We start from the raw sequence: 19,397 nt of genomic DNA on the forward strand, positions 1-19,397 counted from the left end.
CAGCCTTTGGTTAATGACCTGATTCTTCCAGCTGATTTCAATATGGTCAGGATAGCCCCCCCTGAAAGGCCTTTGAATGAGAATCCAAGCTATATGTTTGTCTCTTTCACCCAGACACCAGGGGTCGACGTAGACAAAACGACCAATAGCATTACCAATCATCTCCAAAGATTCATTAGACCAAAGTTCCAAGGGCAAATTCGGGCATTTTACCCAAATTAAATTGTTTACTGGAGTGTTATTCAGCGGGTTGAAGCCTATGTACCATCTATACAGGGCAAGAAAACTCCTCTTGAATACCCAAGGTCGACTCTGGATGGCTTCTGCATCAGCAACATCTAAGAAATTGAAGCAGTACCAGTCTTTCATGAGGCTGGAGATTACCGGAACATAACCAATAACTGGTTTCCAAAAGTTAGCTAGCCATTTCCTCATGTCGCTATCAGACATTTCTGGGAAATGCCATTTCCCGATGAGAGCCTTGTGCTGAAGACTATCTATTCTTTCATCAAGCTGTGCAATGTCAATTCTTAAAGCCTGCGGAGGGTGGGATATTTTGGCCGGCTTATGCTGTTTGTTATATTTACGGTCCTTTTCCATTTTGGTGGGGCCGTCCCTTGACGTGGATGGTTTGATTACCAAATCCTCCAGTGTGGCCAGAGTGGCAGCTGACCAAGCATGTTCAGCATCCACGGCAGCGTTGACAAGGTCCTCCGATGCAATGGAGTCGTAGACCCCTTCCATGCACCGCCGAAGGAGGAGATCTCGGGAAGAGATAGAATTCCAGAAAGATCCGAGACACAGATACGGACCAGAATATCAAACTTGATCTACCACCTTTACTGATCACCCTATGGGATATAAATGGAAAGCATATGAAGAGAGAAGAAAGGACATAGGAGGTAGAAAATGAGATCAATCATTGTCAGGGATATCTGCCAGGATATAAATGGTCAAAGCATATGAAGATAGGATAAAGGACGAAGGACGTCGAAGCAAGTACAAATTATGGCAGAAGCTTCTGCAAATGAGCTTAAAAGGCAGCGCCCATACCTACCAAAATCCCAAAACAGATATGTTCCAGGATCTGGATGTAAGGCAACGTACCGAAATTTAGGCCAATTTCACATCCTCCTTAATGCTTGATGAAATTTGAATAATCTGATGACGTAACTCAGGCCAGCTAATGGAAAATGGAAACCCCGAACTTGCCGGAATTTGAAAACAGGACCTCTGAGGGAGACTCTATGGTTGTGCAGAAGGTTCATCACATAGCAAACAGCAGCAGTAAACTTTAACAATGCACCACCAGTAGCCTATCTTGAACCTTACATCATTGCAAGGTTTGTAAATGACAATTATATTCCTGAGTTTGTGGAAAAAGGATTTAATCATCCTGAGGACACTACAGTTGGACCTGTAAACAGGATATGCTAAAGCTGTGGAGCTTTCTACACTATTCAGACTCCATTGATTTTAATAACAGATTAAAACTTCAAAACTTGATAATATGAATATACATCCTTGAATTCCAGAAACCAGAATAAGTAGCGAAAGAGATGATATGTGCTTCGCATTAAAAAACAACAGAGTTGAGATGAGATTGTGAATATACTAACCTGGAGACGAAGCCAGAGCGCCCAGCACGTTCACTCCATGAAAACCATACTTCCATCATCCAACCAGTGAAAAACAAAGGATAATACAAACTTTCTGGTTAGGTGGAGTAGGAGTTCTGTAGGAAATCATTGGGGAAGAAAAGCACAGCGCATGCCAAGGAGCCAGTATTGTAGGAGGTGGGGAAAGATAGTTAAACGGCTGGCTGTCGCAAGGAAAAGGTGGCGAGAAATACTGGGCTCACCGCTCAGACCATGAGCAAAACAACAAAAGCGAGAAAACCAGTCCAAAAGCATAACACAGGCAGAGAATGAGATTAAAAGCTTGTGTAGCCTTTTCACCCACTTACCGCATGAAACTATACGTGTCTGGCTCTCGCGAAGACGGGTAAAAGATGGCGTTGAGGAGAGTTTACTCGTCGCAGTTCGACATTGGTTGACGGGGACGCATGGAAGTAGTATGATTCATAAGAACGACACGATGCAGGCGGTGGCTTCGCTCCGCTCTCCTTGTGATTTATGAACCCACAGATTTTCATTTTCTAATGATGCATGCCAAAATTAAATTTTGACTTATAATTTATGAACCCACACATTTGTATTTTCTAATTGCTCATATGCTTGCATTAAACCACACAAATATAACCAATCATACAATGAAATTGTCTCGCAATCAACAACATATATACACGTCCATTAAATGACTGAATATTCAAATTAGTTCCACATTTCACATAGACTGAAGTTCAATTAATTTCATGTTTCATACATGCTGGAATTCTTCCTATAATCATATACACAAACAATTCATAACAAAAAATATGAAAATTCATTTCAATCTCAAAATTTGTATATGCATCTATCTTCACCCAAAAACTCTTTCATTCTTCTCTTGGCCAGATTTGCATTCCTTTGGCCATACTCATCATCTATCTCTACTTCTATATTTCTAAACATGCATATACATCTCTATTTGTTCTCTAGAATAGAAAACTCTAGAGATCCCAAGAGATAATCCTTATCCCTTCAAAATAGATCTTATCTCAACTAACTATATTCACAATTACATTGTTTTTCTTGAGATTTTACATAATTTAGAAACCCTAGAGATTTCCGAGTTTATAAGTTCTAGAGACTTTCATGCTTTACCAATGTTCTAGATATTTACAAGACTTTCTTAAATTTCCTTTTTTGAAGATACCCCTAGATGCTCCTGCATCATAGTGGGTGGGGCATAAAGAAAGAGGAGAAAAGTCTGTGAATGTCTTTTCCAAAAATTAGTTTAAGATGGAGATTAATTTTTATGTATTATTTATTTTTATTTTATTATTTAGCCTAGGTTGGGGCCAACCCCAATGTTGGTTGGAAGAACCATCTGTCCACCAGCGGGATGCTATTACTAGGAATGTGCAAAGCTCGGTCAAGCTTGGAACACTTTAATTCCCCCAAAAGTGATTCTCGTCCTCAACTTGTTAGAGAAGCTTTGGAATAAAATTCCCCAAAAACATAATTAGAAAACTTCGTAGTAAATATAAAATGGGGGTACAAGAAATGGGATGAGGTTATATATAATACATAGAAAGCGACTGTGAAGGAATTTGGATAGGGTTTTGTATAGCGCATCCTTATCACTGCTGATGCTGCTGCAGTTTTTCGTGTTCCCCCAACTGCGTGGAGTGCTCACTGTGATGGTCTATCGTTCTATCCTATGTCTTCGTAGTCAACGCTTCTACGACCTGTTTTCTCTCATTCCCATTCTGACTGTAGTACTTGTTGGCGATGGAGGTTGACACTGTTGATTATTCAGAGGAGTCGTTTCCCTACGAACCCATCTGGACTTACCCTTGCTCCCTGCCAGATGTGTCGGTTTCTGAGTCCCTGGGGTAACCTATTCCTTCGTGGTCAGGACCGCCACATGTCCGATCTGATCCCAGCCCCTCCGTGCCCTATCTGTCATTTTCTGCACTCTCTATTTCCTCTTCGGGTCTCGATTTCCCTCCCCTTTCTCCGGCCACCCTTCCTTTGCTTGCCTCTTGTATTTCTCCATCACCATCAGTCAAATTTTCGCCACTAGATCCTCCCCATCTGTCGTCCACATCCACCCTCCCCTTGTCCGCGGGTATAGCATTTGGAGCAAAACCCTTCCCCCACGTCCCGGAATCATCTTCCTTCCCGACAACTCTCGCCAAACCTGGATAGACATCCCTTCCATTCGTTTTTTTCAATGTTCTGGTTTTAAACCTTAGGTCTTGTAACCCTAATTCTTAGGAGGCCAACTTGGGTACCCAAGACCCCCTTCAGGACCACTCGAAGGCCTCTCGCTCTGGCAAAGCTAAAAAACCCAAGTGTGTCAAAGCCTCTCGCAAGGACCTATCTCTTTGCTTCAGTGAAAGAGTGAAAATGGGTGATGTTGTGGACACTGCGAACAAGGTCTTGGTGGGAAGAGTTAGAGGTAGAACATACTCGACCGCTCGACTTCATCTCTAGGTTATAGAGATTTGGGGGAATATACTCAGGGAGCTCCCGTCTGTTACCACTCTGGCTCGGGGTTGGTTCACCCTCAGTTTTCAAAGGGAGGATTACACCTCATGGGTTCTCTCTTGGTACTGGCACATTGAGCTGGTTCCTGTGCTTCTCAAGAGATGGAGTCCACTGTTTGATCCCAAGCAAGAACAATTGGGCGTTGGACTGCTTTGGCTTTGACTTCCAGGACTTCCCTTGCACTAATGGTTTGAGGATATCTTCACTCGTATTGGGAATGCATTGGGTACTTTCCTAGATTATGATAAATCATATATTACCTCAGGAAACAAATCGATGGCACACATTCTGGTGTACTTGGATACTAGAGAAGGATTGGAGGAACAAATCACATTACAGTGGAAAAGACTCACTCGCATCCAAATACTGGATTATGAAGGGGTACCATTCAGATGCAGAAGGTGTCACAAGGTTGGACATCTCTACAAGGAATGCTCTCTGATTACTACCGCCTTCTCTCCCTCCAATGTTTCGGTTGACGTCGGTTCTGGGGCACAAGCACCTGCGGATGGATAGTCTTCTCAGCCTACTCGTCTGAAGCCTCTGGGTTGCTGCTCTGCATCGATGACTTCATCAGCCTCTCCTCAACCTCCTTCTCCTCCCATGACGAGATCTCGGGCTGCTGCTGCGACCGCCCTCTCTGTGGGTATTCCTCCTCCTCTTTTCTCTGCAACATCTTTATCTTTATCTATTTATGCACAACAATTGCATATTTCATTTGTATCCATTGCAAGCATTTCCTCCACCCCTCTCACTTTCCCTTTAGATCCCCCCCCCCATCCTATTCTACCACCCCGCCTTCCTTTCCTGGGTTATCCGTTTCACCTCCATCTCCTCGTCTATCGACCTCCTCCGGCCACTCCCACTCCTAAAACCTACGTTCTCGGGGAAACACCCACCTGAGCCTTCTAGGATTGGCCCAATTTCCCCTCCTAAAATCACCAAGCTTCCAAGGGGTCGACATTCCTATATTTCTAAAGCCATTATCCAAGCTGGGGTGGATGTGGTCCAGGGCAAGAAATCTACACTTGATAGGGTTCTTAGAGCATCAGAAACCCTCTCCAGGTCTCATCCATGAAGTGGATCTCTTTTAACTGCAGAGGGTTCGCTAGACCTGCAAAAAAATTAGCCCTCAGAAGACTACTGGATTCTGAGATGCTCGATATTATCTATTTACAAGAAACTCTTGGGATGGCCGAGCAGGTCACCACTGTATTGCAATCCCTGAAGCCGAGATGGAATTTACATGCTCTGGATGTTAATGGATGATCTAGGGGAGTTTAACTTGGCATTAATCCTCACAATATAAATCTTATCACATCCTGAGGGGGTGCAGGATTTATTGGTATGGATATTTACTCCTTGGAGCTGGGTCTGAATTTTAGAATTATCAATGTTTATGCCCCCTGTCTTAACAGGGTCGATTACTGGAATCATCTACTCAGCCTATCCCTCACTAACTTCGACAATCTTATTCTGGGAGGGGACCTGAATTTCTATATTGGACATGTGGGAGACACAATGCTCAATTGACCCCCTCTCAGACACCATGGAGCAACTTCTGGAGCAACACCATATGATAGATATCCCTATGAATAAGATGCAACCAACTTGGCGAAACAAAAGGACTGGAGTTGCATCACTGGCTAGACGACTGTATCGATTCTTAATCAAGGAGCATTTGGTTAGGTCCTTGACAAATTACCATCAGTGGGTGGGATTTGGTGGTATATCTGACCACTCTCTTATATTCCTGGAGTTGTCGGGGCTCTTTCTGAAACCAAGAGCTCCATTTAAATTCAATTCCATTTGGCTGATGGATCCTGAGTATAACACTTTGGTTAATGATTACTGGTGAGCAAATCCACCTACACAATGGAGGTCCATATCATAAGTCTTTTGTCACAACCTTATTGAACTTAAGAGTTTATCTATTCAATGGGTAAACAACAAACGATACCGGGACGAAGAGACTCTTAGACTCATCGAAGACAAGCTGGCTGAACTTTTGGACTAGCAGGGGAGGGGTGTTTCCACTGATGAAGCTAAAAATATTCTCACTGGCGTAGAGGCTCAATGGACCAAAATTCTTAAAGAACGTGAGGAGACATGGCACCTTTGGAGTAGGGATTTCTGGTTACAAGCTGGGGATGACAATACCAGATTTTTCCACAATTATGCGAAAGGGAGATGAGCTAGTAACACTATCTAGCAGATGCCTAATGAGGATGGACAACCTGCATATACCTTCCACCAACTAGTTCATCTCGGTACGACTAACTTCCAACAGCTATTCAAGGCTCCTCCTAGGGCCACACTTGCTGAAATTGTTCGAATTGTCAAACTTTTCCCTCGATTTGTAGACCAAGATGCAGCTGCAGACCTTCTTAAGCCTGTATCCATGGGGGAACTGGAAAGTACACTTAAATGGTTCAAAAGGGATAAAAGCCTTGGCCCAGATGGATGGTCTGTTGAATTTTATTTGGCATTTTTTGAGACCATTAGTCAGGACCTTCTTCAAGTTGTGGAGGATTGTAGGACATATGGTCTTGTGTATGAGGCATAAACTCCACCTTTATTGCACTCATCCCCAAAGTGGACTCCCTAATTTCTTTCAATGATTTCAGGCCTATCTCCCTCTTCTACTGTCTCTACAAGATTATTGCCAAAATCATTACCAACAGATTAAATCCCATCCTATCTGCCCACATTTTTTCCCAGCAATTTTCTTTTCTGCATAAGCGACAAATACATGAGGCCATTGGTACTGCACAGGAGGTACTCCACTCCATTAAGATGAGGCAATTAAAATGAGCCATCCTCAAGATCGACCTCCCCAAGGCATTTGATCGTGTTAGCTGGTTATACCTAAGAATTCTCCTCACTCATCTAGGCTTCCCCTCACTTTCATTCATTGGATTATGTTCTACATTACTATTGTGTCCTTCAACGTTCTTATTAATGGTTCAACCTCTAATTTCTTTCATGCTGAGTGTGGCCTCAAACAGGGATTTCCTCTTTCTCCTTGTTATGGAAGGTCTGAGAAGATTAATATTTCAGGAAGGAAGAGATGGGCGACCACTCGGTCTTAAGATAACAAATCACTGCATCATATCGCATCTACTATTTGTTGATGATGTCCTCATCTTCCTCAATGGGGGTATTCATGTTTTCACTGTTTTTTTTATGATATCTTGCTGCTTTTCTCCACTGCAACCGACATGGAATCTAATCGGCTAAAATCCACAATCTCCTTCTCAGCATGATCCCCACAGGAAATTCGGATCGCCCTTCAGAAATTCCCTTTTTAGAGACATCAACTGGAAGATGGCATTAAATACCTTGGTTTCCACATCAAACCTCATAGCTACAAATTCCGGATTGGATTTGGCTTGTGTCCAAGGTGGAAAAAAGACTTCATAACTGGAATCGCCCTTAGACATTTACTTCATTTTGCATTGGCACATGATTGCAGACACCTACAGTTATATGGGGATTCCAAAATCATTATAAACTGGTTTAATAATACATCTACATGTCATGTACACTCACTCAACAATATATTGGACGAAGCCATGCTATTAAAATCACATTTTGATTATATTTCTTGTCACCACATTTACAGGGAACGTAATCAGATTGCCGACCATTTATCCAAGGAGGTCGCGGTCTAGCCCAGGGGTCTTTGGCTAATTCAAGAGAAACGAGAGGCAGAACATTACCAGTATTACCACCGGCCATATATAGAACATAATATACAGAGGGTTGATAGGCCCTAATTGCAGTTATATTTTTTGCAGATACTATCATAACTTTATGCTCTATATATCATTGTATATATCTATTTTATGAACAACTACTGTAAACCCCTTTGGGTAATATTGTACAGAAATATTTATATTTTGAAGGCTACGACCTAACTTTCTGCATATGCCTGTTAGGCATCTACAACATGTAATTTTCTCAATTAATAGAAAATTGTGATTTTTCCTCGAGGAAAAAAATACATAGAAAGCTAACAGTAAATTAACTTGGGACACCAATATGGAATGACCAAGATACCCTCTCAAGAAAGGTGAAATAAACAAGTGTGACAAGTGTGAAAGGTTTGACAACTACCCAAATATGTAACACTAACTTTACATATTTAGTGTCAAAAGAGTTAGAAAGGTTGTAATATGATAAATGTTATAATGAAACAATTCCTACCAGCAAAGTGAGGTTTGGTTTTATTTTTCTACATAGAATTAAAGTAGATTATTTTCACTAAAGTTGATACATTTATTAAATAATAGAAGAAAGGCAAGGGTGAGGTTTTAATATTTTATATAAAATTAAAGTAAATGATCTCCATTAAAGGTATATTTTTATTTCTTGATAGTGATGAGTAGTATTTTATAAAATCTGTGCCTATAACGCAACCAAAAGCCTGAGAGATTTACGATCAGTTCTGAGAGCTGGTTCTTCCTCAAAAGTAAACAAAATAGGAGAACCATAATCTTCTATATACTGACTACCAGTCACATACATACTACCAACAAACTTGTAACTATATCGCTGACAAAATTAGGCCACAAAGGAGAACAACTTTACAAAACATTGTCATTCAATAGGGGAGTCTATTGACATTACTTCAGACTGATTTTCACCTGAATTTCTTCTAGAGCTATGCTGACTTGTTGCATGTCGCGAGGAAGAAAGGTCAACCAATTGGCTATGGAGAGAATCAATTTCATCATTTTGCATGTTAGTATGATCTTGAAGCCTCCACATTCCTTCGAATCGATCTAGAATCATTTGTGAATGTTGGAGAAAATGTTGACAAAGAGTGTGATAATCAAAGTGTGCATTGACAAGGGGATGAGGACAAAGAGGGAACATATCCAAGCCCTTTAGGGTGTTCTCACTTTCCTCTTTGTGACTTTAATTTATATAAATATATGAATTTAGGCTCAACCAAATCCATCGCAATTTACTGTATAACTCAAAAACACAATGATATTTTAAAGAAAAAGATTATGATAATTTTTATTTTGCACATTTTAATCAATTTTTATTTTTTAATAGGCAGTAAAAATCACCAACATACTTAATTTTTACGAGTAATAGAAAATAAAAACATATTTATTTTTTAAAAGTAATAAAAAATTAAATTAAATATTTTGCCGTCTTTTAAACGCTTGAGTACAGGTCTTTGCCGCTTTTCGAACGTCCAGCAGCGCTAGAGCACAGGGCCTTTGCCGTTTTCTGAACGCACCAGTGCTGAGTAGAAGTGTATAAATGGCGATAGAGAGACCCAAAAGGATAGAAGCGCTTCAGACGGGATCCACTTTCATATGTAAGTGGCATCTCTGCTTCAGATCTATTGTTCAGAGGAACTTTTCAGGCAGCCATGGACAAAATAGGCTTTGGTAAACGGACCATTTGGATTGTCGTCCTGTTGTTGTTCGGGATGATTTTATTGGTCGATGTTACCACTCAACTAGGTAAAGAAGCATATTTTTGTATTTTTCCCTTCATTCCTAAATAAATTAACCTCTTCATTCCTAAATAAATTAACCTCTTCATTCCTGGAATTGTAGGTGGATTTTAGAACATCAATTGCGGAGGGAAAGCAAAACACAGAGGCGACAACAATATAACATGGGTCAATGATGCTAATTACATAGACGTCGGGCAGACAGTAGAGAAAGGGAACGCAGCTGAACAAAGGTTCGGTTCTTACTTGAATAATCTCAGGCTTTTCCCAAAGCCTCTCGACAAGTCTTGTTATGAGGTTCCTATCGCCTGGTCTTTTCCTGGAAATTACAATGGATTCCAACAATTGCCAAGCTTTTCTTACTCTATTGAGACACTGGGTATGTTGCATACGCAAAACTTAACAACCACAAATCGATATTCTCGAGATAATTTTGAAGGAATCTTGGTTAGTTCTGGGGCATTGCTGTGTATTTGCTTGATCAGAACCTCGGAGACTGATGATCCCTTTATCAATGTGATCGAGTTGAGGCCCTCGGAGATCCCTTTATGTATGCAGAGGCTAAGCCAGGAACAATGCTGATAAAGTTTCAAGAAAAGGTAAATTTTGGGATTTTTTATCCATTGTCATAAATCTCTGGGATATTTAACCCATTATGATATTGTCATAAATCTTTGGGATCTTTGATCCAGGCCAGAAGAATAACACTATTTTTAGAATCTAGGGCTTATCCAAATTACTCCAATAAATTCACTATAAATAATTTTTTCATATAGTTTTGTTTACTTTGATATGAAGATGGTTCAAAATGTTGAAGACCATAACTCTCCAGCACAATTATTAATTTGTTATCGAAATGGATGGTGCGGTTTATAAAAGGAAAATCATCTGTTTTAGAAAATTCCACTATGGCTGCATTAACCAATTCCGGTTGAAATTGACAGGTAATTTCTTGAGAATAATCACCAAATTTCTCCAGTTTAACCATGTTGGAGAGAGTGTAAGTTTTTCCTCAAACATAAAAATTTACATGTTTTGTAATATTGAGCTGATTCATGATGCATCGTCACTTTGCCCCAAATTTAGCAGCCATTTACTTTGCTTTCTTGCGCAGACATCTGCATAACAACAGCCTAATTGGCAGTGTTCCAGACTGGTTATCTGAACTGAAATTAAGCGGCAGTGTTCCAGCGTAGATCGGTGTTTTTTAATATCTTACGCACAGAACAATAATTTCAGTGGCGTAATTGCCGGGCAACTTCTCTGCAAGCGTTCATTAAAACTCACGTAATCACATCCTATTTCATATTGCTTCAATTTATTTTGAAATTTTGAAATTAAATATATGTTTTTATATTGCGCGCTGTATACTAGGATTTCCATTTACAAAAATACGAAGCCTAGTAGTAATCATAATGGAAGGGCGCTTTCTTTGGTGTGTTGCAGCCGCTATGGGAATCCCTACCTATGTATGCATAAGGGGAATGCATCCTGCCAAATTCAAATAAAAACAAAATGAGTGTTGTCTTTGGAGTAATATGGGTGGAATTGGATGACTAGGTTTTAGATTAATGGTGAATAGGTGCATTGCTATTAGTTCAAATTCTTATAAGTGGTTTCACCCCTTAACAGTAAAAACAAAAAAATATTAAATGGAATTCTAATGACGCTAAGTATCTATCACAAAAAAATTCAGAAGGGAAGCAGGTGTGGTAGCTAGAAGCAGTGGTATGAAAGCAAAGCAAAACATCTGGTAGACTAAGCTCACTCAATAGAGTGAATTTTTGAAATACATTGACATATATTTTTTATTAATTACTAAGGACTCTCATCAATTGCTAATTACCAAGGATTCTCATCCATTGATTTAGACAAAAGATAAGTACTGTCTGTTATATAATGCCTATTCCTGTGAATAATGTCATTATCATTTTCTTTTTTAATCTTCTTCATGAGACTATGTGTTTATTACGTGAAATGATTGGCTTGCAGACTACTTGATGACAATAGTGCTGAAAGTATCAAAGCCTCGTGCGTTCACTCTATATGAGCTGAAGGTAGCCACAGAAAACTTTAGTGAGAAGATTCGAGAAGGGGGATTTGAATCAGTGTTCTTTGGTAAATTACCTGAAGGAAAGGATATAGCGGTTAAATTGCTTTCATTGTTCTCCAAGCAAGGAGCTCTAGAGATTTTAAACGAGGTAATTTTAAGGTTTTCAAATCATTTAATTTGAATTTAATGTAAGCCCATTTCATTATTATGACACTGTTATACTTCTTCATATATAACACTAACATAATCACTTTGATAAACAGGTTGATCTTCTTTCCAGAGTCAACCATAGGAACTTGGTATCTTTACTGGGATACTGTAAGGAATCCAGAGAACTTATGCTTATCTATGGACACCTCTATGGTAAAATATATCTAACAGAGATCATTTGTTGGAATCGTTAATGGAATAAAGAAAGTAACCAACACCCATTTGGTTCTTATTTTCTTTATCAGGTTCTAGTGCAGGGCTCAGCAAGAAACAAGAGTCAAAATAGTATAAACTTCTTGCCGTAAAAACAACTAAATATCTACTTATGTCTTACAAAAGACAAATTATGGCTAAACATATTTCTATTTGAAGGACTGGACTACCTGCATCAGGGTTGCAGACCAAGGATAATTCACAGAGATGTCAAGACCTCCAACATCGTTTTGGACAGCAATATGAAAGGAAAATTGGCCAATATTTGTCTGTCAAGAATGACAATAGATTGGGAGGATTCTCATGTCACAACTACTGTGAAGGGAAAGGCAGGATACCTGGATCCAGAGTATATGCACTCTCTTTGCAACATTGGAATGCAATTAATTACCACATAGCAGTTTCATTTGGTGAGTATTTCAACACACAAATGTAGATGGAGAAAAAGTGATGAGTAAAGTTTTGGTGTGGTTTTATTGAAAATAATGTGTTCGAAAACCCATAGATTTACATGTACAGGAAGTAAACCTCATTAACCGGGGAATGCCTCTGATCCAAAATTCTAAGCATGCAGCAGAACTTACAGATTTGGGAAATATTCTTAAATCTGAACAATTGAACAATCTGAAATATTCTTAAGAGTATTGTAATGCATCTTCTGCTTCATAACAATAACTGGCATATTTATATTGACAGGGGACACCGTTTCAGCTGCAAATTTTCGCGGCGTGATGGCAGAAATCATTACAGAAAGTTGCAAGGAAATTATCAGATGGAATCCATCACTCGTGTTGCAGAAGTGGCGATTAGATGTGTTCGTGCTGAGCCGTCTTCTAGGCCCAGCGCGAGTGAGGTGGTAGGGGAGCTGAAACAGGCTAGCAAACTGCAGGAGAACAAGGCTTCTATTTCAACTCCAGGGGTCATTGTTATTGAAAGTAAAGAGTTGCAGGCCTGCCCCATAATGGACTGGGGTGACGACAGCTCCAACATTTTGAAAGTAGGAAGATGAGTTCAGTCGTTGTGTGGTGTGCAGTCAGATAAAATAGTTTCCTGGTTTCGTTCACAGTGACTGAGTTGAGTAGGCCTTAATGAAAGAATAAATTTCCTCTTCCAACAGTGCAGTTCAATTCAGTTTTACAAATTCAAATTCATGTTAAAACCAAACCATCATAATTTAGTGTAAACTTTCTATTTCTAAACGTTCTTCGTGATATAGATAAATATTTTGTATTTTTTGAATTGGAATGCCATTTATTTTGATAAATGCTCTTTTTTCTCAACAATGTTTACATAAAATAAAATTATAATATTGGTTTAATTTAAATTTTTTAAAACTTATAATGGTTTATGATGAGAGCTGTACAGATAGTGAGTTTTCAAATGTGGTATTGATGAATTCTTTAGTTATAAATGAGTAGCATGTAAATGGGTTACAAACGGGTCTTTGTGAGTTGAGGTGATGTGAAGTGGGTTTTGCTGGGTTGAGCTAGAAACCAGAGAAACCAGTATTCTGGGAGGGTTTGATTGAATTCTGCAGTTCATTTTTGTAGAAACTTAGCTGTGGTTGTGAAATGGGTCTTTGTGGATTGAGTCGATGTGAAGTGGGTTTTGGTTAGTTTAGCATATGTGAAGTGGGTTTTGCTGGGTTGGGCTAGAAACCATAGAAGGCCACAGAGAACCAGTGTTTTAGTGAGGGTTTGATTGAATCCAGCCATGGGTTTTTGTAGAAACATATTTGGATTTGTTGCTGTGTTTGTGTTACTGTGGAGAGTTGAGTGTTCGAGGACCTATATAGTCAGAGTAGATATCGATTCAAAGCCATCAATATTTCCCTCCCATGAGCATTGGTATATGGCCAAGGTGGCTGCAGTGAAGGGCCTGATTACGGATGAAAAAAACCTTGCTGCTGTTAAAGGTGATATCTTGATTCATGTCTATAAGACAGTGTTCCATGGATTCTCAGCCAAGCTCACTCCGGAGCAAGCTGAGAAGCTTGATACGTCACATGGAGTGTTGGCAGTGCTTCCTGATAGGGTCAGGCAGTTGCATACAACGAGGTCCCCCCAGTTTTTAGGTCTGAGGCCTAGTGGAGGATTATGGCCCGAGTCAGACTATGGTTCTGATTTGGTGGTGGGACTTTTGGACACTGGAATATGGCCTGAGAGAAAGAGCTTCAGTGACCATGGGCTAGGACCGGTTCCTAGGAACTGGAAGGGTGAATGCGAGGAGGGGAGTGGGTTTTCTAAGAATTTATGTAATAAGAAATTGGTGGGTGCAAGGTTTTTCCCAAAAGGGTATGAAGCCATGGTTGGGGCTATGAACACTTCTCGGGAATCCAGGTCTCCCAGAGACACAGATGGCCATGGGTCACACACTGCATCGATTGCTACTGGGAGGCATGTTTACAAAGCCAATATGCTCGGTTATGCCAGTGGGATTGCGAAAGGGATGGCGCCGAAAGCTCGGTTGGCGACATACAAGGTATGCTGGCAGTCTGGTTGTTTTGATTCAGATATACTTTCTGCATTCGATCGTGCGATAGAGGATGGTGTCGATGTGATTTTAAAATTATAATATTGGTTTAATTTAAATTTTTTAAAAGTCCCATGGAGTTTTGGGCAATGGCCTAAGTCCTGGACCTTAAAAAGTGGCACAGAATCGACGTCGCTGGCACAAAACTACCTGAAAAAAGCATAGTCATTGGCATGGCCTTACTGTGTGTTGATGGTGCTGGACCCGCCAACATTCAAGGGATCTCCCCGATATGAAGTCCCAACCAGACCACACACTGTTTGGTGTAGGAGTCCCATACGGTACGATGGCTTGGTTGCCATTATCTTAAAGGTTTTCCTTAGCTCTTGCTTGTCAGCACATGAGAGTGGTTTGTTTTGTCTTCGAACAACGAGGTTTGTGTGCCTAGTGAGTGCTTAGTGTTACTTGTGTCACGGTTCTTTCACCCTAGAGGGAGAGGGTGCAGGTGAGTCTCAAGTTGAAAGGGAATAGTCCCAACTATGTTAGAGACACACAACACAACAGGACATGCGCAGCTTCTGGCAAAGTATTCCACATGGATGCGGCAATCACAAACACATAATGAATGGATAGCACATACAACACCCAGCGGAATAGTCCACACTAGTGCAATGGTCGTTATAACAAGTTTACGAGAATGGTTATGTGGAGTGTTCGACGGAATAGTCCACACGGGTAAGACAACGTTAACAACTTATACAACACATTTTCAAAAGCATATGTATTAGAACAACCGAAATAGTTCAATTGTCTTAATACAGGTTAAAGAAACATGCATTACAAGCATCCAAAGAATAGTCTTACAAATGAATACAATACATGTGTGAAAACGTGTTGGCATGTTATCAGGCTTTTGAATTAAGCGAAAGTTCCAAGACACATTGGTACAACATTACATCACTAACCCTGATAGCGGGGCGTTGGAGCCATTGCTCGCTTCTCAAAGAAAAGACTACAGACTCTCAAGGCTATCTGGGAGGAGCCAAGGTGAAAAGTATTTTGCTTGTACAAATGAGGGGTATATATATCCAAGGGTGAAAATGACCCTTGTGACCATTTGACTTCCCTCATGACTCTTTGACTTAAATGACTCTTCAACTTTACATGTGGGTCTCTTGGACTTCCACATTACATTACGTTGATTACAACAGTATGACCCACAATAGTGATGTGGCCGAGATGACTCGTGACATGACTTGACACGACAGAGCTGGTATGTTCATGTTGTTGTTGGTGTCCATGTTGAGCTGCAGTGTTGTTGAGTGATGAATGTGTTCTTGGTGTATCATAGCTTCGCCTTCGCATGGCAAGGTGTGCAAAGTCTTCGATGGTCTTGGTGTTCGCTTGATGTTACATGTGCATGTCTCTCCTTCACTTGTACTTGGCATGCTTCATGTGTTCATTCGTTCGTGAACAAGTCTCCTAGCATGCACTCCTTGTTCATCTCGTTCGTCGTCGCACCATGTCTCATCCATGTACCTATATCTGCAATCACTCATGACGATATGACATCAAATCCATAAATCTCCTAGTCTACCATGATGCATCATCTTTCATTTTCGGGTGCAGGTGACCGGGAGATAGGACAAGGCTCTGAAACTGCATAGAGCACATTTCAGGCCGGGATGCAAGCTCCGGGCACTGTCAAGGAAAATTGTGCAGAGGTCACTGAGACGCTGAGATGGGCAGTTCAGATCAACAGTGACTGTCTGCAAGATCTACGCAAATTTTCCAGGGAGGCAGTGTAGGCAACAGGGAGGACACTAGTAGTGAAAACTGCGCAGATTCTCTGGGGAGGCTAGCAGCGGGCTGCGGGAGCTTGCTGGCCAAAACTGTGTAAAATTGAGAGGCTGGCCTGCAGGACATCTCTACGCAATTTCTGGGTTGAGCGGGGTGTCGAGTCACTGGAGGACAACCCATGAAAATTGCGCAATTTTCAAGAGGAACAACAGGCTGGATGACAGGGTGACTGAACTGTGCAAATTTCGAGGACAATGTGGTGACAGGCACCGAGTGTCTGTCCTTCATGTCTGTGCAATTTCTTTAGTCAGCGGAGTCGGCCATGCTGGCAACTTCTGCGCAATTTTTTGGAGGAGTGAAGCATGGGGTCATTTCCCGATCAAACTCTCCAGTTGACCAGTTGGAGGCTTGATAGATTTGCTTGTAGGTAGCGCAGATTGAGATGGATTGTTGAGAAACTTCTACGTTGTTCTAGGTGATAGTCAGTGGAGTCGACTCAAGGATTGCATAGTGCAGACTACCTGGGAGGCAGCCTCAAGCTCTGCGCAATTCTCGGTAGTAGTACATGATCACTGAGGGCTGAGATTGCATAATGCAGCTCAACGAAGATCCGACTGTTGGGGGTGGTCTGGTCGATAGAGTTTTAGCAAAATGACTAAGTGTGTGAGCGAGTGAACGTGTTCATGCACGACCTTGTGAACACACACTCAACACGACTTGAAAACAAAACACTTTGAACCAACAAGACAACATGCTAAGTGTGACTAACCAACAGGGCGGACAACAAGCACGACACTTGTGATAGATCGTTGAATGACCACGACGACACATGCGCAACATTCATACAACTTTGTGTGTGAGTGTGACAGATGCTTACATAGCAAATACAACTTATACACACAAAGACAGACGTGAATCATAACCAGAACATGACTGCAAGCATGACATTGTGACCAACATACTAAAAGATGTCTATTGAACGGTCAAGAGAGGAGGTTGCGAAGACTCAACACCATCTCATGGGATGAGCCCGAGTACTTGCAAACATCAAGGAAAAACCCAATAGAGGCTCCAAAATTAGATGCAGGCCAAAATTTTGGAGGGTGTTGCAGCCGCTACAACACTTAACGACACACTGGTTGAATACCAACTTCTCTGTTTTGGTCCATTGACAACACAGGGCCTTGGTCTATCAGGGAGTATTGAATCGTTGTACGGGTTACTTCGGTTTCTCCACTTATGCCATGGATAGGCATGGTTCATCTTTCGTCAACTCAATCAAAGACAACAACAAGTTTCAGCTTGATCACAGTGTTTCGAAATCGGGAAGGGTAGTTTGGCTCGTGAGTTGAAAACAGAGTATAAGTTTTCATCTCTGGTGTTGCTCCGCTGCTAGCAGGCCTGGACAGTACCTCGATGGAGTCATGCAGGAACACACGCATTGCTCCACTGCCAACGAGCATGGTTAGTATCCCGGTGGAGTTGCATGCTTCACCTCTCTACGCAGGAAGCCTTTCTCTTCTTTCGCCTTTGTAATTTTAAAAGAGGACTGTGCATAGGCACTTATTTATTTTTTGGGTAGAAGAGAGATCCCTACTTATTGAGAGCAGAAGAGGTTGTTCCTTCAGAGAATCATGTAAGACCTCTGACATAGGTTTGCTTGTTTAGATTTTTACCTTCTCTGTTTCTACTAGTTGAATGAGCTTGAATACACAGAGCAAAAGATTGAGTAGAGGCATGGGGTTTCCCAGTGTGGACACGGGTTCATGGTTGGACCAAAGCTTCCCTTTCAAACGGCTCATATTTTCTATCAAGACTTCATCGGTCGAAGTTTATAACCAAGCACATAGAAGATAGACATAGGACTGGCCAAGTGCTGCAGTGTCACAAGGCTCTTTGGATCTCAGCCACATGCTCATTCAAAAGCCATAACTCAGTAGAGGGCAACACTTATTTACAAAACCAAAAATAGAATGATATTAAACAAACAAAACAAAACAAAACAAAAATAGTAAGCAAAGCGAAGAAAAAAACCAGCAGTAAACAGGCTATGTACATGGCGCGGGGCACGACCCCAACTTACTGAAAATAGTGTTTGAGATCTTGGCCTTTGACAGGAAGGTTGTCAATTCTCCCGTTAAGTGACTGCAGATGGTATGTGTGTGGGCTAAGCTTCTCATAGACAGTATACAGACCAATCCATAGGGACTGGAACTTCGTATGTTTGTCTTTGTCTTCATGGGGTTTATCCCATTTCAAGACTAAGTCACCCACATCGAAGTTAGCGTTCCCTGTGGACTTCTTGTCGAACCATCTCTTGATACAGTTATGGTGGAGTGTGATTTTTTAATTTGCTTTTATCCAATCTTCCTGCAACTTGTGAAGTGTATCCATCCTACGCTGAACTAGTAGACAAGGCTTGCCTTGGGGTTCTTGGAACAATTGGAGTGTAGACAAGTAGATGTTTGGCGGTAGGATGTCCTCTTTCCCATAAACCATGAAGTATGGCGAAGTGTTCAGAGAGGGTTTGGGTGTTACGTGGTCAACGCATAAGGCATTCATTAAGGCAGAGTGTTAGATATGTTGTTTAGAGTAAATGGTCTTCTTGATTATGCAGATAAGGTTTTTATTTGTGGATTCTGCGAGACCATTTCCTTGCGGGTAGTAGTTAGATGAGTGTTTAAGCACAATACCATACTGCAATGCAAAATCATAAAGCTTCAAAGATGAAAAATAAGTTGCATTGTCAAACACAAGTGATACCGGAACGCCAAAGTGTGAGATGATGTTCTGTTGGAGGAAGCTGATGACTTCTTCGTCATTCACTTAAGTGAAAATTCTTTTGTCCATCGCGTGAAGTGGTGTTGTTTTGACGAATGTGGGAAAATTTCCCCAATGATGTCCAGGCCCCATTGTTGGAACGGTTTAGTCACTGCAATAGGGTGTAGCAAGGTTGCTGACCTTTGTGTTTTGTTGGCGCATCGTTGACAGACTGAGCACTTGCAGGCATAAG

At 41.0% G+C, this 19,397-nt stretch overlaps 1 protein-coding gene and 1 pseudogene across 1 annotated transcript; both read left to right on the forward strand.

The window, feature by feature from the left end:
• Positions 1 to 9,384: 9,384 nt before the first annotated feature.
• LOC149242466 (cysteine-rich receptor-like protein kinase 43) lies at positions 9,385 to 13,230 on the forward strand. The gene is made up of 8 exons (XM_089367692.1): positions 9,385 to 9,643; positions 9,740 to 10,235; positions 10,581 to 10,636; positions 10,751 to 10,923; positions 11,629 to 11,837; positions 11,953 to 12,052; positions 12,145 to 12,522; positions 12,809 to 13,230. The coding sequence occupies exons 5-7, from the start codon at positions 11,637 to 11,639 to the stop codon at positions 12,183 to 12,185; spliced, it is 342 nt and encodes a 113-aa protein (XP_089223818.1). The 5' UTR covers positions 9,385 to 9,643; positions 9,740 to 10,235; positions 10,581 to 10,636; positions 10,751 to 10,923; positions 11,629 to 11,636; the 3' UTR covers positions 12,186 to 12,522; positions 12,809 to 13,230.
• Positions 13,231 to 13,825: 595 nt separating this feature from the next.
• Positions 13,826 to 14,686, forward strand: LOC149242467 (subtilisin-like protease SBT1.6 pseudogene; annotated as a pseudogene).
• Positions 14,687 to 19,397: the final 4,711 nt, after the last annotated feature.

Source organism: Pinus tabuliformis, chromosome 8 (assembly GCF_031772625.1).
Source record: "Pinus tabuliformis cultivar Carrire ecotype Pingquan chromosome 8, CPIR1, whole genome shotgun sequence".
Classification (NCBI taxonomy): Eukaryota; Viridiplantae; Streptophyta; class Pinopsida; order Pinales; family Pinaceae; genus Pinus; species Pinus tabuliformis.

Bases quoted from the DNA above. Each gene is read 5' to 3' on its own strand.
- LOC149242466 (XM_089367692.1), top strand. From the start codon at position 11,637: ATGACAATAGTGCTGAAAGTATCAAAGCCTCGTGCGTTCACTCTATAT. The intron at 11,838-11,952 runs GTAATTTTAAGG...TTTGATAAACAG, and splicing joins CTCTAGAGATTTTAAACGAG to GTTGATCTTCTTTCCAGAGT. The intron at 12,053-12,144 runs GTAAAATATATC...TTTCTTTATCAG, and splicing joins TATCTATGGACACCTCTATG to GTTCTAGTGCAGGGCTCAGC.